This window comes from Conger conger, chromosome 4, assembly GCF_963514075.1.
Source record: "Conger conger chromosome 4, fConCon1.1, whole genome shotgun sequence".
NCBI lineage: Eukaryota > Metazoa > Chordata > Actinopteri > Anguilliformes > Congridae > Conger > Conger conger.
This window is the reverse complement of record NC_083763.1, coordinates 18207535-18226888: the sequence shown is the minus strand read 5'-3', so window position 1 is coordinate 18226888 and position 19354 is coordinate 18207535. Positions and strand designations below refer to the sequence as shown.

At 41.6% G+C, this 19354-nt stretch overlaps 1 protein-coding gene across 2 annotated transcripts; it reads left to right on the top strand.

Moving 5' to 3' along the window:
- The first annotated feature begins 14805 nt into the window (after positions 1-14805).
- LOC133126407 (transmembrane protein 125) lies at positions 14806-19123 on the top strand. 2 transcript variants are annotated; one of them, XM_061238602.1, is made up of 3 exons: positions 14806-14934; positions 15553-16722; positions 17611-19123. In XM_061238602.1, exon 3 carries the CDS (start codon positions 17650-17652, stop codon positions 18313-18315), a length of 666 nt encoding a protein of 221 aa, XP_061094586.1. In that variant the 5' UTR covers positions 14806-14934; positions 15553-16722; positions 17611-17649; the 3' UTR covers positions 18316-19123. The 2 variants fall into 2 exon arrangements, with proteins under 2 accessions (XP_061094586.1, XP_061094587.1); XM_061238603.1 differs by having other exon boundaries at positions 14900-14934; positions 15398-16722.
- Positions 19124-19354: the final 231 nt, after the last annotated feature.

The window sequence follows — 19354 nt, the reverse complement described above, 5'->3', positions numbered from 1 at the left end:
TATCATACCTTCTTTTGGTCACGTCAAGTCACAGGCCAGAAAAATAGCACATGTAAATCATGACAAAGTTCTGAGAGAGGTAACGACCCATACAGTATATGCAATCATACAATATGAGCTCAAAATCTGGTGCCTAAGAATACTCTGATTGAAAGAACTGCCTACAGCATTTACACACTAATTTTGTGAGTTTGAACCTGAAGTCTATAAAATATAATGCCTCCTACAGCATGTTTCAAAACCAGTAACCCTGCTTCAGAATCTCTAAACATCACGGTGGCTCTCCTTGGCCATTCCATTTGGAGGCCTTACAAAGAAAAGCCTCAGATTCTTGTCCTGCCTTTTTTGCATGAGGGAGCATGTTCCTTTTCATCCTGGGTACAGTTAGAGCAGCATATGTGTGTATTTAAATTGAATGTGTCTAAATCGCTGTGAAGAAGCTTTGCTCTGTTTTCTTCACCACTGCCTTGGGCACTCAAGGTCCTTTCGTTTCCCTCTACTGAGCACAGTCCAGGAAATCCGGTCTGTCAGGCACACAGGCATGACATAATCTCAGTGACAAGAACACTGCTTCCATTTTGTGCTGCCATCACATCTCACACACATCCTAAGGTACTGAACTTATCTTGCAGTTTCTTTAAACATCCTATTTTTACTTCTTTTTTTCTTTTTCTTTTTTACCATAATCAAATCAGGAAAGTGCAGACTAGTGCACATATCCTGTCCTATGAAACGTGTTTAGTGTTTAGACAATAGGTACTTATTACACTGTACACCAAGGGGCTGCTGGCTACAGCTGGTGGAGGTGTGGTGGCGGGTATATTTCCAGGCTTTTAGACATGCCACTGTCTAGAATAAGAGTGTTTTAGAAGAAGGCACCACCACAACAGCTCAAGGCTGTAAGTTAGAAACAGTAAAATATATACTTGACTCATACACTGACAGATGAGTACCATGTTCATTCAGAAAATGTATATTTGAAAATGTATAAAAGCAAAAGACAAGTGATTACAATCATTTATGGCCAACCGAAAGAATTACATTTTCAGAAGGCTTTTAAAGAGTGGTGCCACTTTATTTATTTTTTGAATACATAACTACATCACAATAAGAATACATCACAGCTTGCTGACTGTACTTTGGTAATGTTTCTCAAATTAAAAAGGTCCACTCTTGTTACATTTCTCGTATGAGACTGGGAACTTAAGATTACACCATGACCACCATTACACCGGTTCGATCCCCTGCCCGGGCGGTGTCGAAGTGTCCCTGAGCAAGACACCTAACCCCCAAATGCTCCTGATGAGCTGGTTGGCGCCTTGCATGGCAGCCAATCGCCGTGTGTGTATGAATGGGTGAATGAGAAGCATCAATTGTACAGCGCTTTGGATAAAGGCGCTATATAAATGCCAACCATTTAGATTCTTAAGTTTAGGTTTATGTTTTGACACAAGAGGTATTACTGTATGTTCTTACATATTCATTCTCTCTGGGCCTTAGATCCAATGATAAGGACCTCAATGATCCACATTCAAATGAAGAAATTTTGTGAGATATTTAATAGTGCTCTGAATTGATTTCTGAGGGACCTACCCAAGTCAACATATCTAAATCTTCTGGTCCACAGTGTTAAATGTAGCACTGAGATCTATCAGAATAAGAACAGTGACCTATCTATAACCATTTGAATATCATTACCGTGACTAGTGCAGTTTCAGTACTGGTTTGTCCAAAAACAAGACTGAATAAAGGTGTCTTTAGTGAGAAAATTATCTACAGTAGCTGTCTAAAAACTGCTTGCAAATCCTTGCAGCTTAGTGCATTTAGTTCACCCTTAACATTAGCTACCGAATGACTAATCCGGCCCAATCTTTATACAGTGGGCTCCAGAATGATTGGCAACCTTAATGAAAATTGAGAAAATAGGCTGCATATAATAAACATGGATAATGATCTATCTCATTTTCAAACATATGGGGAAACTTTTCAATATAATATACTTTTCAATTTCAATACATACATTTCATTTTTTCTGAAAACGATTTTAACCAAAATTATTGCTAAGCAATAATGATTTTAATCAAAGTTTTTATTCTGACTACAACATACAACAAGTTCTTCTGCATCTGGTGTAGTTATTGTAAAATCAGACTGAATATGTTCTTTGAGCTGAATTCTTTGCAGCTGAGTTCTTCAGAGTTTGACCACATAATTATCTGTTTGTATGTATTATCAAGTGACCCATTGGTTCTGATATGATAAAATATAAAAATATTTTTGTGTATGTTGTGGCTCATCCTTGCTCTGTCTATGGACTTCAGATTAAGCTGGTATACAGTCATTTAGAATTTTGACATATATTTTGAATATCCTGTCCAGAATTTTGCCAGACATAGCTGAATAGGGATACCTCTGAGGATGGTATTACAGAAAATGGCCAGGTTGTACAATTAGTAGATACATGTTTGGTGGCACTTCCATGAAGCTTCAATCAATTATTTGACCTTACCTAACACATTACCTAACATAATTAGTTCTCTGTCCTGTTCTCTCTATTTTCAGGTATGTCAAACACATACATTCCTACCAGTGCTGACAGACATGGAGGATAACAGCTCTAATCAATGGCACCTGGAAGTGTCAAAAAAGTGCAAGATGGTTGCCATCTATAGAACATGAGGAAGTGCTGAGCAGGCAGTCCTACATGGCTTTTCTGTCTGAAACTGAAGTCTCAGGCTAGACTGGAAGGTCACTGGTGCTCTTCATGTCAATGGTCACAAATTGTTTTGTGTTTTAGTACTTGGTCTTTTTCAACACAAGAAGTCAGTTGTCTTTCAAACTATTTTCATGAATGACCTACTCAATGTCTGAAAAACAATAAAGGGGAGGGTTTTTGTGTCATTAATTATATATCAACACCACATGTACTCTATGGACAGAAAAGACATACACAACTTTGCAAGGTACAAAATACATTTTCTCGATTTATTTATTCTCTTCTGGAAAATTAGGTTTTGGAAATCCATTTGAAGAGTATGAACGTATTCTATTCATTTGACCAAAATGGTAATTTCAGTACTGCCCATTTTATCATATTCATGATTTGCCATCATATTCAGTTGAGTAAGAGAGACCATGAAATTCACCAGTATTGTTTCATGTAGTGGTTCGAGCTCTATTCCTGACAGCCTGCGGAGACAAACATAACAGCCTGTCAGCGCCTCTTTAAATTATTTTTGGCCACTGAAGCTTAAAAAAAACCCCTCGGAAATATGTCCATTTTGTAGACAGAAACACTGAGCAGATCAGCAGCTCTCTGGGTTTCCTCTCTGTGCACTTTCATTTAAAATGGCAATGAAGCGAGCACAACTTTGGCTTCCAAACAAGGACAATACTTCACTTGACTATTTCCATTTTTGTCAGGCTTAAGAATGGTAATGGATGCTCCCGCTCTGCATGCTACTCCCTTAATGAAAAACAAGCGGCAGTGCCGATTCCTCTCTGCTGACAGATCCAGTGAGAGGCGCCAGCTGACAATGCAGCCATTAACACTGTCATTGTGCGTTGCTCAAACTTCAATTCTCTTCTCTGGCACCTCAATCGGAGATCACAAGGCTGTCGAATACCCTTCTTGTCCTGGATCGAGACTGGATCAAATCCTAAAGCCACCCCACATTTGTCAGAAAAGCATATCTGCCTTGAAATATTTGAACTGAAAACAGTTCATTCTTTCTTTCAAACATCTTGTTAGGGTGAAATTTTGCCTTTGTCACAGCTGCTGTGCATTATATACAAAGACAACATTTCACATAAAAGGATTCCCAAGAAGGGTGGCAGGGATGGTCCTAGCATCACGGGGCTCATATCCTCACATGATGACACCTTCCACAGAAGCTGATGCTAGGACACTAGTAAATGGGATTTCTGTGCACGTCTAAGCAGATCGCAGGAACGCATTCATTAGATGCATAGAACAGAAGAGAGCAGGACACAGGTACTGGAGGTGCCAACTCTCGACCTGTAGGCAACTGCAGGAGAAGCTCCTTGTGCCAGAGCAGGTGTGGGCATCTGGGCGAGACAGCAAGCTCTCTCTGCCGAATGGACACGCCAGAAAGTGCAGAGAACATGTGGCTGCCCTGCTGTGATGTAGATTAAAAATGAACAGATAAATCAATCAAAGGAACAAGGTTCTCCACCGAGGACATTTTCAGAATGTTTAAGGAAATGCGATGTCAGGTTCCATTAGCATGAACTGGTCGGGAGAGGGCTGGGGAGCCAACACAATGAAGGCCTTGCATAATCACCTTATTATCTCACTTTCAATTGGATGTAAAATGAATCTTATTACAGTGAAATGGCAATAATGCCTATCAGTATTCAGAGATCCTTGAAACAAGGTCAATTATCACAGTTACAGTGCCATGAAAAGGTATTTCCTGATTTGATTACACTGAATGGTTCCAGATCTTCGGACAAAATGTTAGAGGGAAACTGAATGAACACAAAACACATTTTTTCATTACTTCATTTATTTAATGAAAACTGTTAGCAAACACCCATGCCACCCATGTGAAAAAAAAGTGTGTCCCCATAGTTACTCAATCAACTAATTAAGCACATTTAATTGATTAGATTCAGCTTACAACGGGTTACAAATCCATTTCTAAGGCTCTGGGACTCTACCAAACCACAGTGAGAGCCATTATATCCAAATGAAGAACACTTGGAACAGTGGTGAATCTTCCCAGGAGTGGCCGGCCAGCCAAAATTTCTCCAAGGGTGCAGCAACTACTCATCCAAGAAGTCACAAAAGATCCCAGAACATCCAAAGAACTGCAGGCCTCTCTAGCCTCAGCTAAGGTCAGAATTCATGACTCCACAATATGAGACTGGGGAAAAATGGGATTCATGTAAGAGTAGCAAGGCGGAAGCCACTGCTAACCAAGAGAAACAATCAATGCTTGTCTCACATTTGCAAAAAAGCAGGATGAGACTGGTGCCAAAGAAGTGGGTTACAAGACCTTTTCTGAACAACTCAAAAGTCTTGTCATTTTTATGGCATTGTCTATTCCTTGCTTAGTCGATAAGCAATAGCCACAACCAGCGGACCTATCCATCCATCCATTATCTGAACCCGCTTATCCTGATCAGGGTCGCAGGGGGGCTGGAGCCTATCCCAGCATACATAAGGCGAAAGGCAGGAATACACCCTGGACAGGTCGCCAGTCCATCGCAGGGCACACACACCATTCACTCACACACTCATACCTACGGGCAATTTAGACTCTCCAATCAGCCTAACGTGCATGTCTTTGGACTGTGGGAGGAAACCGGAGTACCCGGAGGAAACCCACGCAGACACGGGGAGAACATGCAAACTCCGCACAGAGAGGCCCCGGCCGACGGGGATTCGAACCCAGGACCTCCTTGCTGTGAGGCGGCAGTGCTACCCACTTCACCATCCGTGCACCAGCGGACCTATTTTTACACAAATCTTTCCCTATTCCCTCTGCCTTCTTACATCATAGAACGGTAGTTCCAGAACCTACCAACCATAGGACAAGTTACCAGCAAAGAAAAAAGAAAAAAATATGCAAATAAATGAATATCACTCTTCTTCACCGGTACCTGAAATGAGTAATAGCTCACAGTGCAAAGCCGTGATACTGGTAAAGCTTTTATAAACCATTTTTTACTGCTCTGTCGTAAAATATATAAAATCTGATTTTAGCCTCATTAGATTCTTTTGATGTGATCATATGCGTTTCCTCTCTGGGCTTTTTCATGTGTAAAGTCTAAGCCCATGCTTTTTACTGTACTACTGCTGCCTCACCTTCACATCCTGCAAGGTGACCTGCTGCAGGAGCTTTCCCCAGCAGTTGCTTGGAGTCTGTCTGTTTAATGAATAATCAAGCTGCATCAGCATGTGGGCTCTTTCTGGGACACCTGTTTCATTTCCCTCTCCAAAACAAAGATTTATTCTGTTTCAATAAGGTTGCATTATCAATGATTCCTTTACTGCAGACTTTTCCACAGTGTTTGAAATTAGACTGCATACAATAAAAATAATTCAGTGAAGCTCATAGTCAAAGCTTCACAAGGTCTCTAAATATTTCTTATAATATTTACAACCCAGGCCCGGGAGAGCTATATTTGTTGTTTATTGGCACTTTAAGTATCAGACAGAGCTGTTCATAACTGGCTCAGATTAAATATAACACATCTTCAAAACAATACCAAATATTGAAATGGGAGATTGGGCTCTCAAAGGCTATGAGAACAATTTTCATACTTAATTATCATGAGTGTACACTACACTACAAATTACGTCTACTTTCATATATTTTTTGAACAATCATATATAAACACCTGCTAATCATATGAAGCTATTTTTTTTACAAACAGGCAACCTTGTACATAATCTTGTGAACTATTTCATACAGTTCAAACCACAATACACACAAAAACAAATCTGATGTTAAAGTTGTTAAATGAAGCCAGTAATACACACCAGAGATCAAATGCATATATTTCAAGAAGATACGTTTTAGAAGAGCTACCCTGAATGAAATAAATCAATTTTTTCTGGACTGTAAAAGTCACAGAGCCCACAGAGAATGTAATCAAAGAGCTCAATATCTAAATCCTAGAAGCAAAAGCCCACAGCTCATCAACAGGGCAGACATCAGCATAAATATCCAGAGCAATATCTGAAAAAACAAAACATTACCATCAAAGATACTACTGTGTTTATTTGAAATTAAATTCCTTGACAATAAGAAACTGACAATATGACTTACAATGCAACACATTAGACCTTTAAAGGCAATCAACAGCCCTTCACAGTCAAAGTACTTATTCATATATTTGTAAATACAATATATGACTGATTGTACCTTGAAAAATTAAAAAATGTAAATTCCATGCAAATAATGCTTCCAGAAAGGTTGACCATGCTGCATTGTGCCTTTAACATGAATACAAATCAGCTTTCAATGCACTCTAACAGGGATTGATTAACACTAATTATAAGCAGAATGAAATCAATGGACATTGTTTTTTCAGTGGGTGGGTGCAGGGTGAACCGCAGCCTTCGGGCAAGCATAAGAAGGAGACGGCCATCACAGGGCTGAGAAAGAACCTACAGACCACCAGCATGGAGCCACAGAGCATGTGACCCCAGCGTTCTCTTCCCTCCTCTATCCCAGTGACCTCCATGAATGTGTAAATAAGTGTAAAGGAAGTACAGCACCCACCAGTTGTGTGGTGATTACATTGAATGGCACATGCTGACATGGAAATGGATGGACTTAAAACCAATGGATGAACGTGAGGGGGTATAAATGGATTAAAACATGTTGATAGAGTGTGGATATTAGTGGGGTGGACACTCACAGAGTGGGAGAGCTGAGTGAGCAGGCTCTTGAAACTCAGGCCATGGTCCATCTAAACATTTGCTTAAACACATCTAACGTGCTTAACACAACTGTGAGCAAAATTAACATAATTAACACGTACATTATGTGTCGTACATTTTGCCAAATATATAAGAAAGGCACATTTCTTGTATGTGGGGGGCATGGACATGTAATTGCACACCATTATCTGCAAACTCTAGAGACTATCGTGCATGAAAATCCCAGGAGATCAGCAGTTTCTGAGATACTCACCCTGTCCGGCACCAACAACCAATTCACAGTCAAAGTCACTTAGATCACATGTATTCCCCATTCTGGCATTTGGTCTGAAAAACAGCTGAACCTCTTGATTATGTATGCATGCTTGTATGCATTTAGTTGCTGCCACATGAAGTGTTTTATATTTACATTACAAGCTTGTGTACAGGTCTACCTGATAAAGTGCTCAGTGACTGTATATTTAACATGGCAAAACTACAACCTATTTGAGTATTCATATCATATCAGGATATCACCCCATTTATTGCCCTTCCTTAGTTTTACTGAATATAGTTGACATATTTCAGACATTAACGTGAAATTAGTATAGTTCTTTGCGCACTTCACTGATTTACTGTAGGTTTAGTTAACCAGGAAAATACACCGAAGGAAACATTGTTTGAACAAGGTCTTACCTTTTTCTCTTCCAAACTCAAACCTCCTGGGTTTTCAACAACAGCATCCTTCTAGACAGTTAGTTTACAAAGATAGAGAACACTTCTAACCACTGGGTGTCACTTATCAGCAAAGCAAACTGTATTGCTCTTGCTGTCTTCACAAAATAAATACATGATGAAATGATAGTCTTACCCAATAGTTTAATGTTTGACAGTTTAAAAAAGTGTACAACATTAACGTTAATGTCACATTTGCCAATAAATTAAAATTAAAACACTGTACCCTGGTTCATATCTAATTACAGTACTGTGTTAGAGTAGAGGATGGTCAGAGCCTACTACTCATTTGGAGCTCATATAATGCAGAGCTACAATCCCTAAAACTGCACCTCACAACATGTGGCCTTGCATTCACTGCTTTATTGTATGACAGAACTTGAAACACCTCCCTCATGATGAAAATGAGTAATTGGACAGCTGGCTTCTCAGCTGCTTCTGCCTCTGGAGCCTGTTATTGGAGTTTGTCAATTGAACCCACTGGTTAGTTGCAAAAACAGGATGGCCGGGGTACAGTTTGCCAAGTTCTTAAAAGAGCACCCAAAGTTCGGGAAAAAGGTCTTGTGGACAGATGAGATGAAGATTAACTTATACCAGAGTGATGGCAAGAGCAAAGTATAGAGGACAAAGGAAATTCCCAAGAACCAAAGCATACCATCTCATCTGTGAAACATGGTGGTGGAGGTGTTATGGCCTGGGCATGTATGGCTGCCAAAGGTACTGGCTCACTTATCTTCATTGATGATATAACTGCTGATGTAGATGGCCAAATGGATTCTGAAGTGTATCGATACATCCTATCTCCTCAAGTTCAAGTGAATGCCTCAAAAGGAATTGGCCGTGAGTTCAAACACAACAAACAAGTTTTTCAAAGCTAAAGAAATGTCCTTTTTGCGCGGCCTAGTCAATCGCCTGATCTGAACCAAAATGAGCATGCCTTTCATATGCTGAAGAGAAAACTTAAGGGGACTAGCCCCAAAACAAGCATGAGCAAAAGATGGCTGCAATACAGGCCTGGCAGAGCATCACCAGAGAAGACAGGCAGCAACTGGTGATGTCTATGAATCACAGACTTGAATGAAAAGGATATGCAACAAAATAATAAACATGACTACTTTCATTTACATAGCATTGCTGCGTCCCAAACATTATGGAGCCCTAAAATGGGGGGGACTGCATAGATGTATAAACACGGTTGTAATTTCTACATGGTGAAACCAAAATGTATAAAAATTATTAAAATCTGACTATGTGCACTTCAACCGGGAACATGGGTCTTTTTATTACAAATCTAAAATGATGAGTACAAAGGCAAATAAATAAGTTATGGGTCTTTGTTCCAAACATTATAGACGGCACTGTATATTAAAAATGTAATTTCATATCAAATAAATAAATGCCCATGAAAAGATCATTATAAATTATTTTAAGGTATTATCTAGTATTACGCATAGTAGCATCTAGTACTCAGTAAAAATGGTAAAGAATTTTTTTTTAACAGAGACCTACCTTTTACCACAGCTTGGGGGTCCTTCAGAAGGTCTGTATGATGCCACATCCTGTTTAATGATTTATCAAAATGAAATGTTATATCAATTTGATCCAATTGCAATGCTGGGACAAAGGGCTTTGAAGCCTAAAAATACTATTATTTGTAGACTTCATGTTGATAGAATATCATACAGGTGAAACTTGAAAAATTAAAATATCATGCAAAAGTTCATTTATTTCAGTAATTCAACTAAAAAGGTGAAACTAATATATCATATAGACTCATTACATGCAAAGTGAGATATTCCAAGCCTTTATTTCTTATACTTTTGATGATTATGGCTTAAAGCTTATGAAAACCCCAAATTCTCAGAAAATGTGGAAAGGTTCAATATTGTAGGCTCAAAGTGTCACACTCTAATCAGCTAATTAATCCAAAACACCTGCAAAGGGTTCCTGAGCCTTTAAATTGTCTCTCAGTATGGTTCAGTAGAATTCACAATCATGGGGAAGACTGCTGACCTGACTGTTGTGCAGAAAACCATCATCGACACCCTCCACAAGGAGGGAAAGCCTCAAAAGGTAATTGCAAGAAAAGTTGGATGTTCTCAAAGTGCTATATCAAAGCACATTAATAGAAAGTTAAGTGGAAGGAAAAAGTGTGGAAGGAAAAAGGTGCACAAGCAGCAGGGATGACCCTGGAGAGGATTAGGAGAGGATTGTCAGGAAAAGGCCATTCAAAAGTGTGGGAGAGCTTCACAAGGAGTGGACTGGGGCTGGAGTTGATGCATCAAGAGCCACCACATAGACGGATCCTGGACATGGGCTTCACATTTCGTATTCCTCTTGTGAAGCCGCTCCTGAATAACAAACAACGCCAGAAGCGTCTTACCTGGGCTAAAGAAAAAAAGAACTGGTCTGTTGCTCAGTGGTCCAAAGTCCTCTTCTCTGATGAGAGCAAATTTTGCATCTCATTTGGAAACCAAGGTCCCAGAGTCTGGAGGAAGAATGGAGAGGCACACAATCCAAGATGCTTAAAGTCCAGTGTGAAGTTTCCACAGTCAGTGTTTGGGGATTTGGGGAGCCATGTCATCTGCTAGTGTTGGTCCACTGTGCTTTATTAAGTCCAGGGTCAACACAACCGTCTACCAGGAAATTTTAGAGCACTTCATGGTTCCTTCAGCAGGACTTAGCACCTGCCCACACTGCCAAAAGTACCAAAACCTGGTTCAATGACCATGGGATTACTGTGCTTGATTGGCCAGCAAACTCACCTGACCTGAACCCCATAGAGAATCTATGGGGCATTGCCAAGAGAAAGATGAGACATGAGACCGAACAATGCAGAAGAGCTGAAGGCTGCTATTGAAGCATCCTGGTCTTCCACAACACCTCAGCAGTGCTACAGGCTGATCGCATCCATGCCACGCCGCATTGAGGCAGTAATTTGTGCAAAAGGGGCCCAAACCAAGTACTGAGTACATATGCATGATTATACTTTTCAGAGGGCCGACATTTCTGTATTTAAAATCCTTTTTTGATTGATTTCATGTAATATTCTAATTTTCTGAGATTTTGAATTTGAGGTTTTCATAAGATGTAAGCCATAATCATCAAAATTATAACAAATAAAGGCTTGAAATATCTTGCTTTGCATGTAATTTCTCTATGTAATATATTAGTTTCACCTTTAAAGTTGAGTTATTGAAATAAATTAACTTTTGCACAATATTCTAATTTTTCGAGTTTCACTTGTAATTAAGCCCAATGGAGAGATCTATTTTACCCAGTTTCTATTTTATTTTTAACAATTTTTGCATTCAGCATGTTGGTTATCCCATATTACATTTTGCCAATTTGAAGTGTAATAATTCCATACATTTCTAATAGGCCTACTCCTAACAGTTTTTCATATAAATTAACTCATGAAGGATGGTATTTTCCCTTGGCATAACCCGGGGCAGGCTACGCGGAGATATTCAAGGAATGTACACACTAGCTAGCTGGCTACTGTTTACTTGAGTCAAGATAATTAGCTTAGAATGCTTGAAACTAGCTACCTAGCTAGCTAGCGATTCATCTGATTAAGTTGGCCTTGGTTGGCTAGATAGTCAGAATTTTTACAAACTGAATTTAAAAGCTTGGGTTTTGAAGATTATAAGTATGTAAAGCTACAATTTCAAAATTATTTAATGTGTTTTTAATGAACATATTTTTACCATTATTTTCTTCCATATCCTACGTGTGCACCTCGCAAATTCACCAATTTAAAAAATAATGCATTTACAGCAGCCTACCTCACAGGAGTCTACGTACAAATTTAGCAACTGTGTTGTAGCCTACAACGGAACAATACAGTGGAAACTTACGTTGTGTGTGAACAGGATGAGACCGATAAAGCATTTCATCTCTGCGGGGGGGGGAAGTCCTCCGAACGTCTTTGATTTGCGCTGGGACTCCCTGCGGGACGCGTTGGAAAGGTCACAACAAATTGAGCAAATCCGCTCTTTGTCAACTGCGCATCGCCACGGCCACACCTGCTGCCAGAAAAGTCTTGCATTGCCCGTACACCTGCTAAAACACAATCGCTGCAGGCGAATTTAAATATGTGTTTAGAAAGTCTGCAATTTTCAAGTCGAACTGGACCGACGTCACTTGTAAACAAAAACGAATGCTTCTACTTCGCTTTAGCCCAACCCTGCACAGTAAATTGACGGTACTATATTGCTGTGATATAATCATGCCAGGATCGTATAAGAGCGGCAGAACAGTTGACAGGAGGACGACCTAGCAAAGAAAATACCTTGTTCGCAGCTTCTGATTTGCCGTTAAAGGTAAGGCAATTGAATGAATCCAAATATTACAATGTAGAATAGTCCATTCCGTAAAATTATATTATTATACATGTTTAGGCTATTATTTTTTATTATTCACCTGTTGAAGTCTGGCTGGTGGGGTACCTGTAGCAGAATTTCCCTAAAGTTGGTTGGTAACTTCGTTGTGACTATCCGTCACTATTTTCTGTTCATTTATACTCAGCGAGACATAGAAGTAGTGCAGAGAGAAAGTACGCGTTGTATTTTTAAGTATCTAGGAGATTAATCAACACTTCAAAGAAAACAAAAGCATTGGCTAAAGATTGCACGCCCTGTTCCACTTCCTCAAGCTGAACAACCATTATTTGTTAAACTAACGTTTCACGAGTAACATAACTACAAATTCAACGCCAAGGGGTTAGGTTATATTTACTGAATACTTTAAGGAACTAAATGACATTAACGTATTCTATTACCACTCTGAACTTGCCTTGAAGAGAAACATAGCCTATAGCTGAAATGAACCAAGAGTGTGAAGTGCACTTACTTGGTCAGAAATATGAGTAAGACGTCCACCAGAATGCAGTATTTAGGAAGTCATGGTGGAAATTGAATCATGTGTATGTCCACTGCAAAAAAAAAACTTTATATAAGTCACTAAAAGCTGTGTGTGTGTGTAGATATACACAAGTTTTTTAAAATCTTTTTAGTATTTATCCTCATATGATAGTTCTCTATTCACTATTTTCATTAATATTTCTCAAAGATGGCTGATATAAAAATATTTGGTTTATGCAATGACAAAGGTTTGTTTTGTCTAATTCTGAAAATAAGGAAAAGGAAGTTATGTCAACAACAGCTTTCATGAACTTTGCACTGCAGTACTCTTACACAGGTAAACCTTATCACTTACAATGCAATCATTACATGCCATTTAACTACTTTTTATTGTGGCACCACTTATAGGCTCAATAAAGGTCAGAAACTAAGGTACATTATGCTGTGCTTATCATTCCAGAAAAAAAGAAATATTGTCAGAATGTAAGAAAATATGTAGTCTGTAGGTTTTTGGACTACTGTATAAAAGGGGCTGCAATTCCTACATGATTCACACAATATGGATATTAATACTCGCAAATTAAGCTGATAGTCTCTACTTTAACCTCATATTCATTGTTTTCAAATCCAATGTGCTGGATTACAGGGCCAAAAAGCCACATTTTTGTCTCTGTTCAAATGCTTGCAGAGTGCACTGTAATACAGGTAGTGTTCTTAGACTTCAAGGCACCGATGTGCACAAATACATTAATGGACCACATTTGACACCTTTGGCCAGCACATATCAGTAGTTGCATAAGTGGCGTTAAAAAGTGTAATCCCTTGTTTAGTTTTAATGTCTTGCTATGCAGTCTTTGGCAATATGGTGGAGAGATTAGACTGCATATACATAAATAAGTTATGTCAGTTGAGCTCTGCCACCCTTTTTTAAGTCTCTCAGATCTGAAGAAGTACCAAATGTACCCAGAACCTTCTGTGTGAAATATACACAGTGTGGGGGAATGGTTCAGGTATGTTGTTGCTATGAGATTATAGTAGAATGGGCCCCTGTTCAACAAGGAGGGGAGCTGGAAGACTGCCCTGCTGCTATCAGGTTGTGGACAGGCTCTTGTTTCACTCAGCAGATAGATTTAAATATGCTGGAGGCCAGGCTGAACCCGTGAAAAAAGGTGAACACGTTTTCTTTTGTCAGCAGTGTGGCGCTGGGGGATGTGCATGTTAATTGGTGATTTAATTAGCACCTTAATATTGCAGCTGTGCTTGAAAAAAACCAGCAAACCGGCAACAGAAAAGAGGAAGGTTTACATCAAAGGCTCTGTGGAATGGAATTGGCAGACTTAGCAAAAGATATGCCTGATGAAAAACCATATCATTAATAATGTGTTGTATAAGAATGTATCCACATGAAAAAAAAACAGAAGAGGGTTCCCTGACATGAAGCTCCATGGTCCTGGCTTGTATTCCTGTGTCCGGTTTGTTTGTTCATTTGTTTGTTTTCGTTCCTTTTTTCAGGAGTACCTGGTCCCGCTTCAGCAGTGGGCCTCTGGATACTCTGGTCATAACGAAACAGGAATGACATCACACTGAGCCCTGGACAGACTGCAAACTGCACCCGCCTAGCTAAAGGCTGTGGGTCTCTGAGGAGCGTTTAACACACAGGGAGGAAGGACTTTGTTTTTCAGGCAGGATATCTTCCTTGGCTGTTAAAGGCCATTGCGACGGGGAGAAGAGGAGAGTAGAGGAGGGAGGGAGAGCGAATGAGAGAGCAGGGAGGGAGGGAGGGAGGGAGGGAGGGAGAGAATGAGAGAAGGGAAAGGTAAGAAGGCCAGCTCACAGCGCTTTTATTAGTCAGGTTATGCCCGACTGTAACTTGAGAGCAGAGCCATTGCTGCTGCCATGTAGAGGGAGGACAGCTCAGCGGGAAGAGTAAAGACTGGTGTGAGTATCATAATCCGTCTACACACTCTGCATGAAAAATAATAGATGTTTTTCATGAGATAATCTTATGTAACTCTGTTCTTTCTCTGTTCTTTCCGTTTTTTGTGGGTGCTTCGCTTGTCCCATATTCACATACTGTTTTGTGGAAATTTTAATGTGAAAATGAAAATGTAATCGACATTTATGTATTATTCATGTATGAAAATATAAATCGAAAACCATATTTGTCAGGTAAATGTTTGGCAGTACAATACTGGGAGCTTAAGGGTGTTTATGTATGAAACAGGGGTCTGTGAAATAAACTCAGTACAACTTGTAAAACCATAGCCGGGCTTAAAAAGAGGCCCGATTGTGTTGAGGCAAACCAGCCGATTAGATCATGTGCATTACGCCATTTGTCTTGGTCACAAATGGGCATTATTCAATTCCACTGTCATCATAGTCTCTCGTTTTCCTTCTCCAGAAGCCTGATCCCTTCCTTGCAGCCCATCGCACACAGACTGTTTTCTGGCTGTTTGCTGTTATCCGAGACGTACATGAAGATGTCACCGCTCTCGTTTAGCACGGGAGAACCTATCCGGATTACCCAGTTTCAATATGTTGATGTATTTCCTGCAGGGCTGGAGAGGGCTGCTCTGTCCATGTGAGGGGGAAAGGCACTGACTTGTCCCATTGTCCCTGACTGTGCGTAGAGCAGAGGGAGTCAGTGCCAGCTGCGACAGGGACTGCAGCTGAATAAACCCATTCAGTAGGAGGACGCCGCTGTCCCATCCGCGGACAGCCGCCGCGAAACCCCCCAGTCCCCTATGGCATTTGGCAGAGACCCCTGGCTTCGGCGAGGATGCCGGCCCTGACCCCTCTGCTCGGCCCTGGGAACGACGGCACAGAGAGAGCGGAAGAGCAGGCGAGGAAGAGGAGGAGGAGGAAGCCAGGGCATTGTGCGCCGCCGCGGGCGGCCCCCATCTCCAGGGCGATCCCCGGAGCGTCGCGGACTCCAGGAATTCCAGCCGCCACGTTTCCTTCATCCCCCCGTCTCCGTGCGCGCTCTTTGACTGCGCTCACGGACTTGCTGAGGCCCACAGAAACTTCACCCCAGCGCTTCCTCCCTTTTTTTGGCCTGGCGGTCTCGATGAATTATTGAGAGGACCGGCTCTTTATCCAACAACAGCGCTCGCTGGCCTTTCTAAGTCTCATCGCTGCTATCGGGGAAAGGCGGTGGGCTAAGGGTCTGAAGTGCGGGGAACGGCAATACAGCTCAGGTAGATGGTACTGATTGGCATCATGAAAACATTTGCACAAAACAGGAGACATGGCTTTTCGTGGATGTTTGATGTACTGTCTGATCTACCCATATTTACATTTCATGAAGGTCCCGTACTGGATTCCTATTTGAGTGGATACCTCGTATTGGGAAATGTATTTAAAAGGACAAACTAAGAGAAGCTGAACTCAGAGCCTACTAAAACTGAAATGGTAATTAGCCGACAGCGTGATTGGATTTACGTGAAGTTAATTGAAGTCCTGAGTTATTACTCTTGAGGAAAATGCTTTGGGCACTAAAGCAGAAAATTCTGCATTAAGGCAATCCAAGAAGATGTGATGTTAATGCTATATATCTGAATTGGGAACAACACCATAATTTTTTAATGATTGAAGACCTTGTGCGTGTGTGGGAAATTGGCTTGTTCGGAATCACCAACATTGCTGACCAGATCAGAGGAATAGAACCGTCTGCTCTGTGGTCTTATTAAAGAATCCTAGAGGAGGAGAACCTGCTGGTTCTTACTGGTAAGTATACAGTAGTTTTAATTTGATTAAACTGTTCAATTGGACTACCTGTGGTTTGGTACTGTGGTTTGGGGGCACAGCAGGCCTCTTTTGGCCAATTGTTCTTTTCTTTCTGAGCTTACAGGCCTACTCACATACCAGCATTAATTTCAATGACGAGCAACGACCTCGTGCTAAACGAGCCCATTTTAATGAGCAAATAAACAACGCAGTTGCCAAGCTATGCAATTTTGGCAGAGTAGAAAATACAACCTAATGTTGATTTGACAGTAAAATAACGTGTGCATATTGTGTTTACAATAAGTCAGGTAATGGTCCATTGGACACTATTAATCAGTGGTTATCTGCTTGCACTGTAGTGCACTATTTTTCCATGCCGATGGCCTTTGTTTGTGTAAACGGTCCAGCCGAACAGTTGTAATTCCTGTCAGCGAGCAGCATTGAGACTGTAGTAAAGATGCTGACGGGATTGTAAAGACAAGTTGTCTATGCAGCAACCTTGCAGGTCATTCAGACTTCAGGGACGGAACATTGATAAAAGGATTAATACTTGGGCCAGTGGAAAGAGACTTTCATCTCTTTTCAAGGCACAGATGAGAGTGCATAATGCACTGTATGTTTAAACTGTAGGCACTGATATCTATGGTGAGGCCATCATAAATCTGAATAAAAACATTAACAAAATTAACCTCGCTTAGTGCTTACACCGTAAATGTGGTCTGATATTATCCTGGTGGAATGCTTTTCGATCTGTTTACTTTTGATCTGTTTACAAAAAGAAGCATTATTTCTTTTTGGTTCATCAGTTCCTTTTTTGGTAATCAGGACATACAAGCTCATTTGTGCCCTGTGTGTAGGACAAAGGCTCACTGAGTTCTCCTTCCCCAGGTGTCTGACTTGGGAGCCCGGGCGGGTGAGCAGGGGAAGATGCCAGAGCTGGAGGACTTCTCACCGCCACCGCGCGACCAGCCAGACCCGGCGGAGATCCAGAGGAACGTTCTAGAAGAGCAGGTGGAGCTATGGTGGTTTCGGGAGCCGCGCAAGTCCCTGCTGTGCTACTGCGCCTCGGTGGGGCTGATCCTGGGCTGCGGGCTGGGCGGAGTGGGCCTGCTGTCCACCACCACCAGCCTGTCCAGCGAGTGGCGGCTGGGCGTGGGGACGGCGCTCTGCCTGCTGGCCCTGGCCGTGCTGCTGAAGCAGCTGCTCAGCTCCGCCGTGCAGGACATGAACTGCGTGCGCAGCCGACGCCGCATCGAGATCCTGAAGAGCGGCGGGCTGTCGGACCTCATGGTCATCCTGATCACCGGCCTGGCACTTCTCATCTGCGGCACGGTGCTGCTCAACCTGGCCCTGGCCAGCGGCCTGCCCCAGCCGGGCCTGGCCCTCAACGACATGTTCATCTCCGGAGTGGTGCTGCTGGCCGGCGGCGGGGTCACCGTGCTGGCGGTGGCCGTTTACTCCGCCATGGTCTTCCTCCTGGAGAGGGTGAGGCCCGGACAGAGGTTGGCCCGGCCCGCGGGCGTCTTCACCATCTCCGGCCAGATGAACGAGACCCGGAGAGAGACCACCTCCAGCATGGCCAACCTCATCTGAGACTGGGACTGGGACTGTTTCGCCCTTTCAGGCCCAGACCCAGAATGAAGTGGCTCCACCCAGATCCCAAGGGGTTCTGGCTTTGGTTGAGAAAATTGAGGAAGCTGAGAAGATTTTGTAGGGTTTTAATAGGGGCTCAAAACAATATTATAGCAGTCATTTTGATTGGTTGAAAGTGCCATATGGCACTCTTGGTATTTTATGGTAGTCACGGTTGAGTGCCATGTGGCACTCTGGGGACTGAAAGGGGTTAACTCACTCAAAGGGAACAAAGAAGCACAGAGATACTCCACTCGGCTGCTGAATGGAGCATCTAAAGGCCACATCCATGTTGTTCACTGTATTACATTTTCAAAAGGCAGGTTTAAACTGTGAATCCTCACTGGCATTGCCTTAATAATAAGCCAAGGAACTACTGGAACAAAGTCTTCTCTAAAAGAGCTGCTGTGTACAGTCCTGTCAATCACACTAAAAACTGCTATGAATGTTGGGTTGTGTGTGGAGGTGTGCTGTTTGTGTTGCTTTAAACCAGCACAGCCCTGCTTTACTCTAAACGATACCATCTTGACTCAAAACACCTATGTATGTGTAAAACCATGTGCTTCCATCCTCGTATTCAGCTGTTGATATTTGGGTAAGGGGGCAAGATCAAACGCATGCCAAGCTGCTGTTCTTCCAGGATTACACTAATTTGTCTAAAACACTGATAGTGTAGCTTACCCATATGAGTTTGCATGTCAGTGCTCTTATGCCCTATCCTGGTTCTGTATAGCACTTGGATCAAATAAAAGTTTACCATTGATATGAAGTTTAGTGATAATCTAACAAGAGCTTTATTTAACTCCTTAAAAGGTAATGTCTCCCATTTGACTTGGCTGACTCCTCCTGACTGGCTTATCATACAAAGATCACTGGAGCAAAGGGAATTCTTCAAGTTCTACCAATATGTCGTAAAAACTAGAACTGTTAGAACAAAACAGCCACATCGGTCCTATGTGTTATTTGAAAAAAATGTCAAGAACGGACACCATTTTGTTCA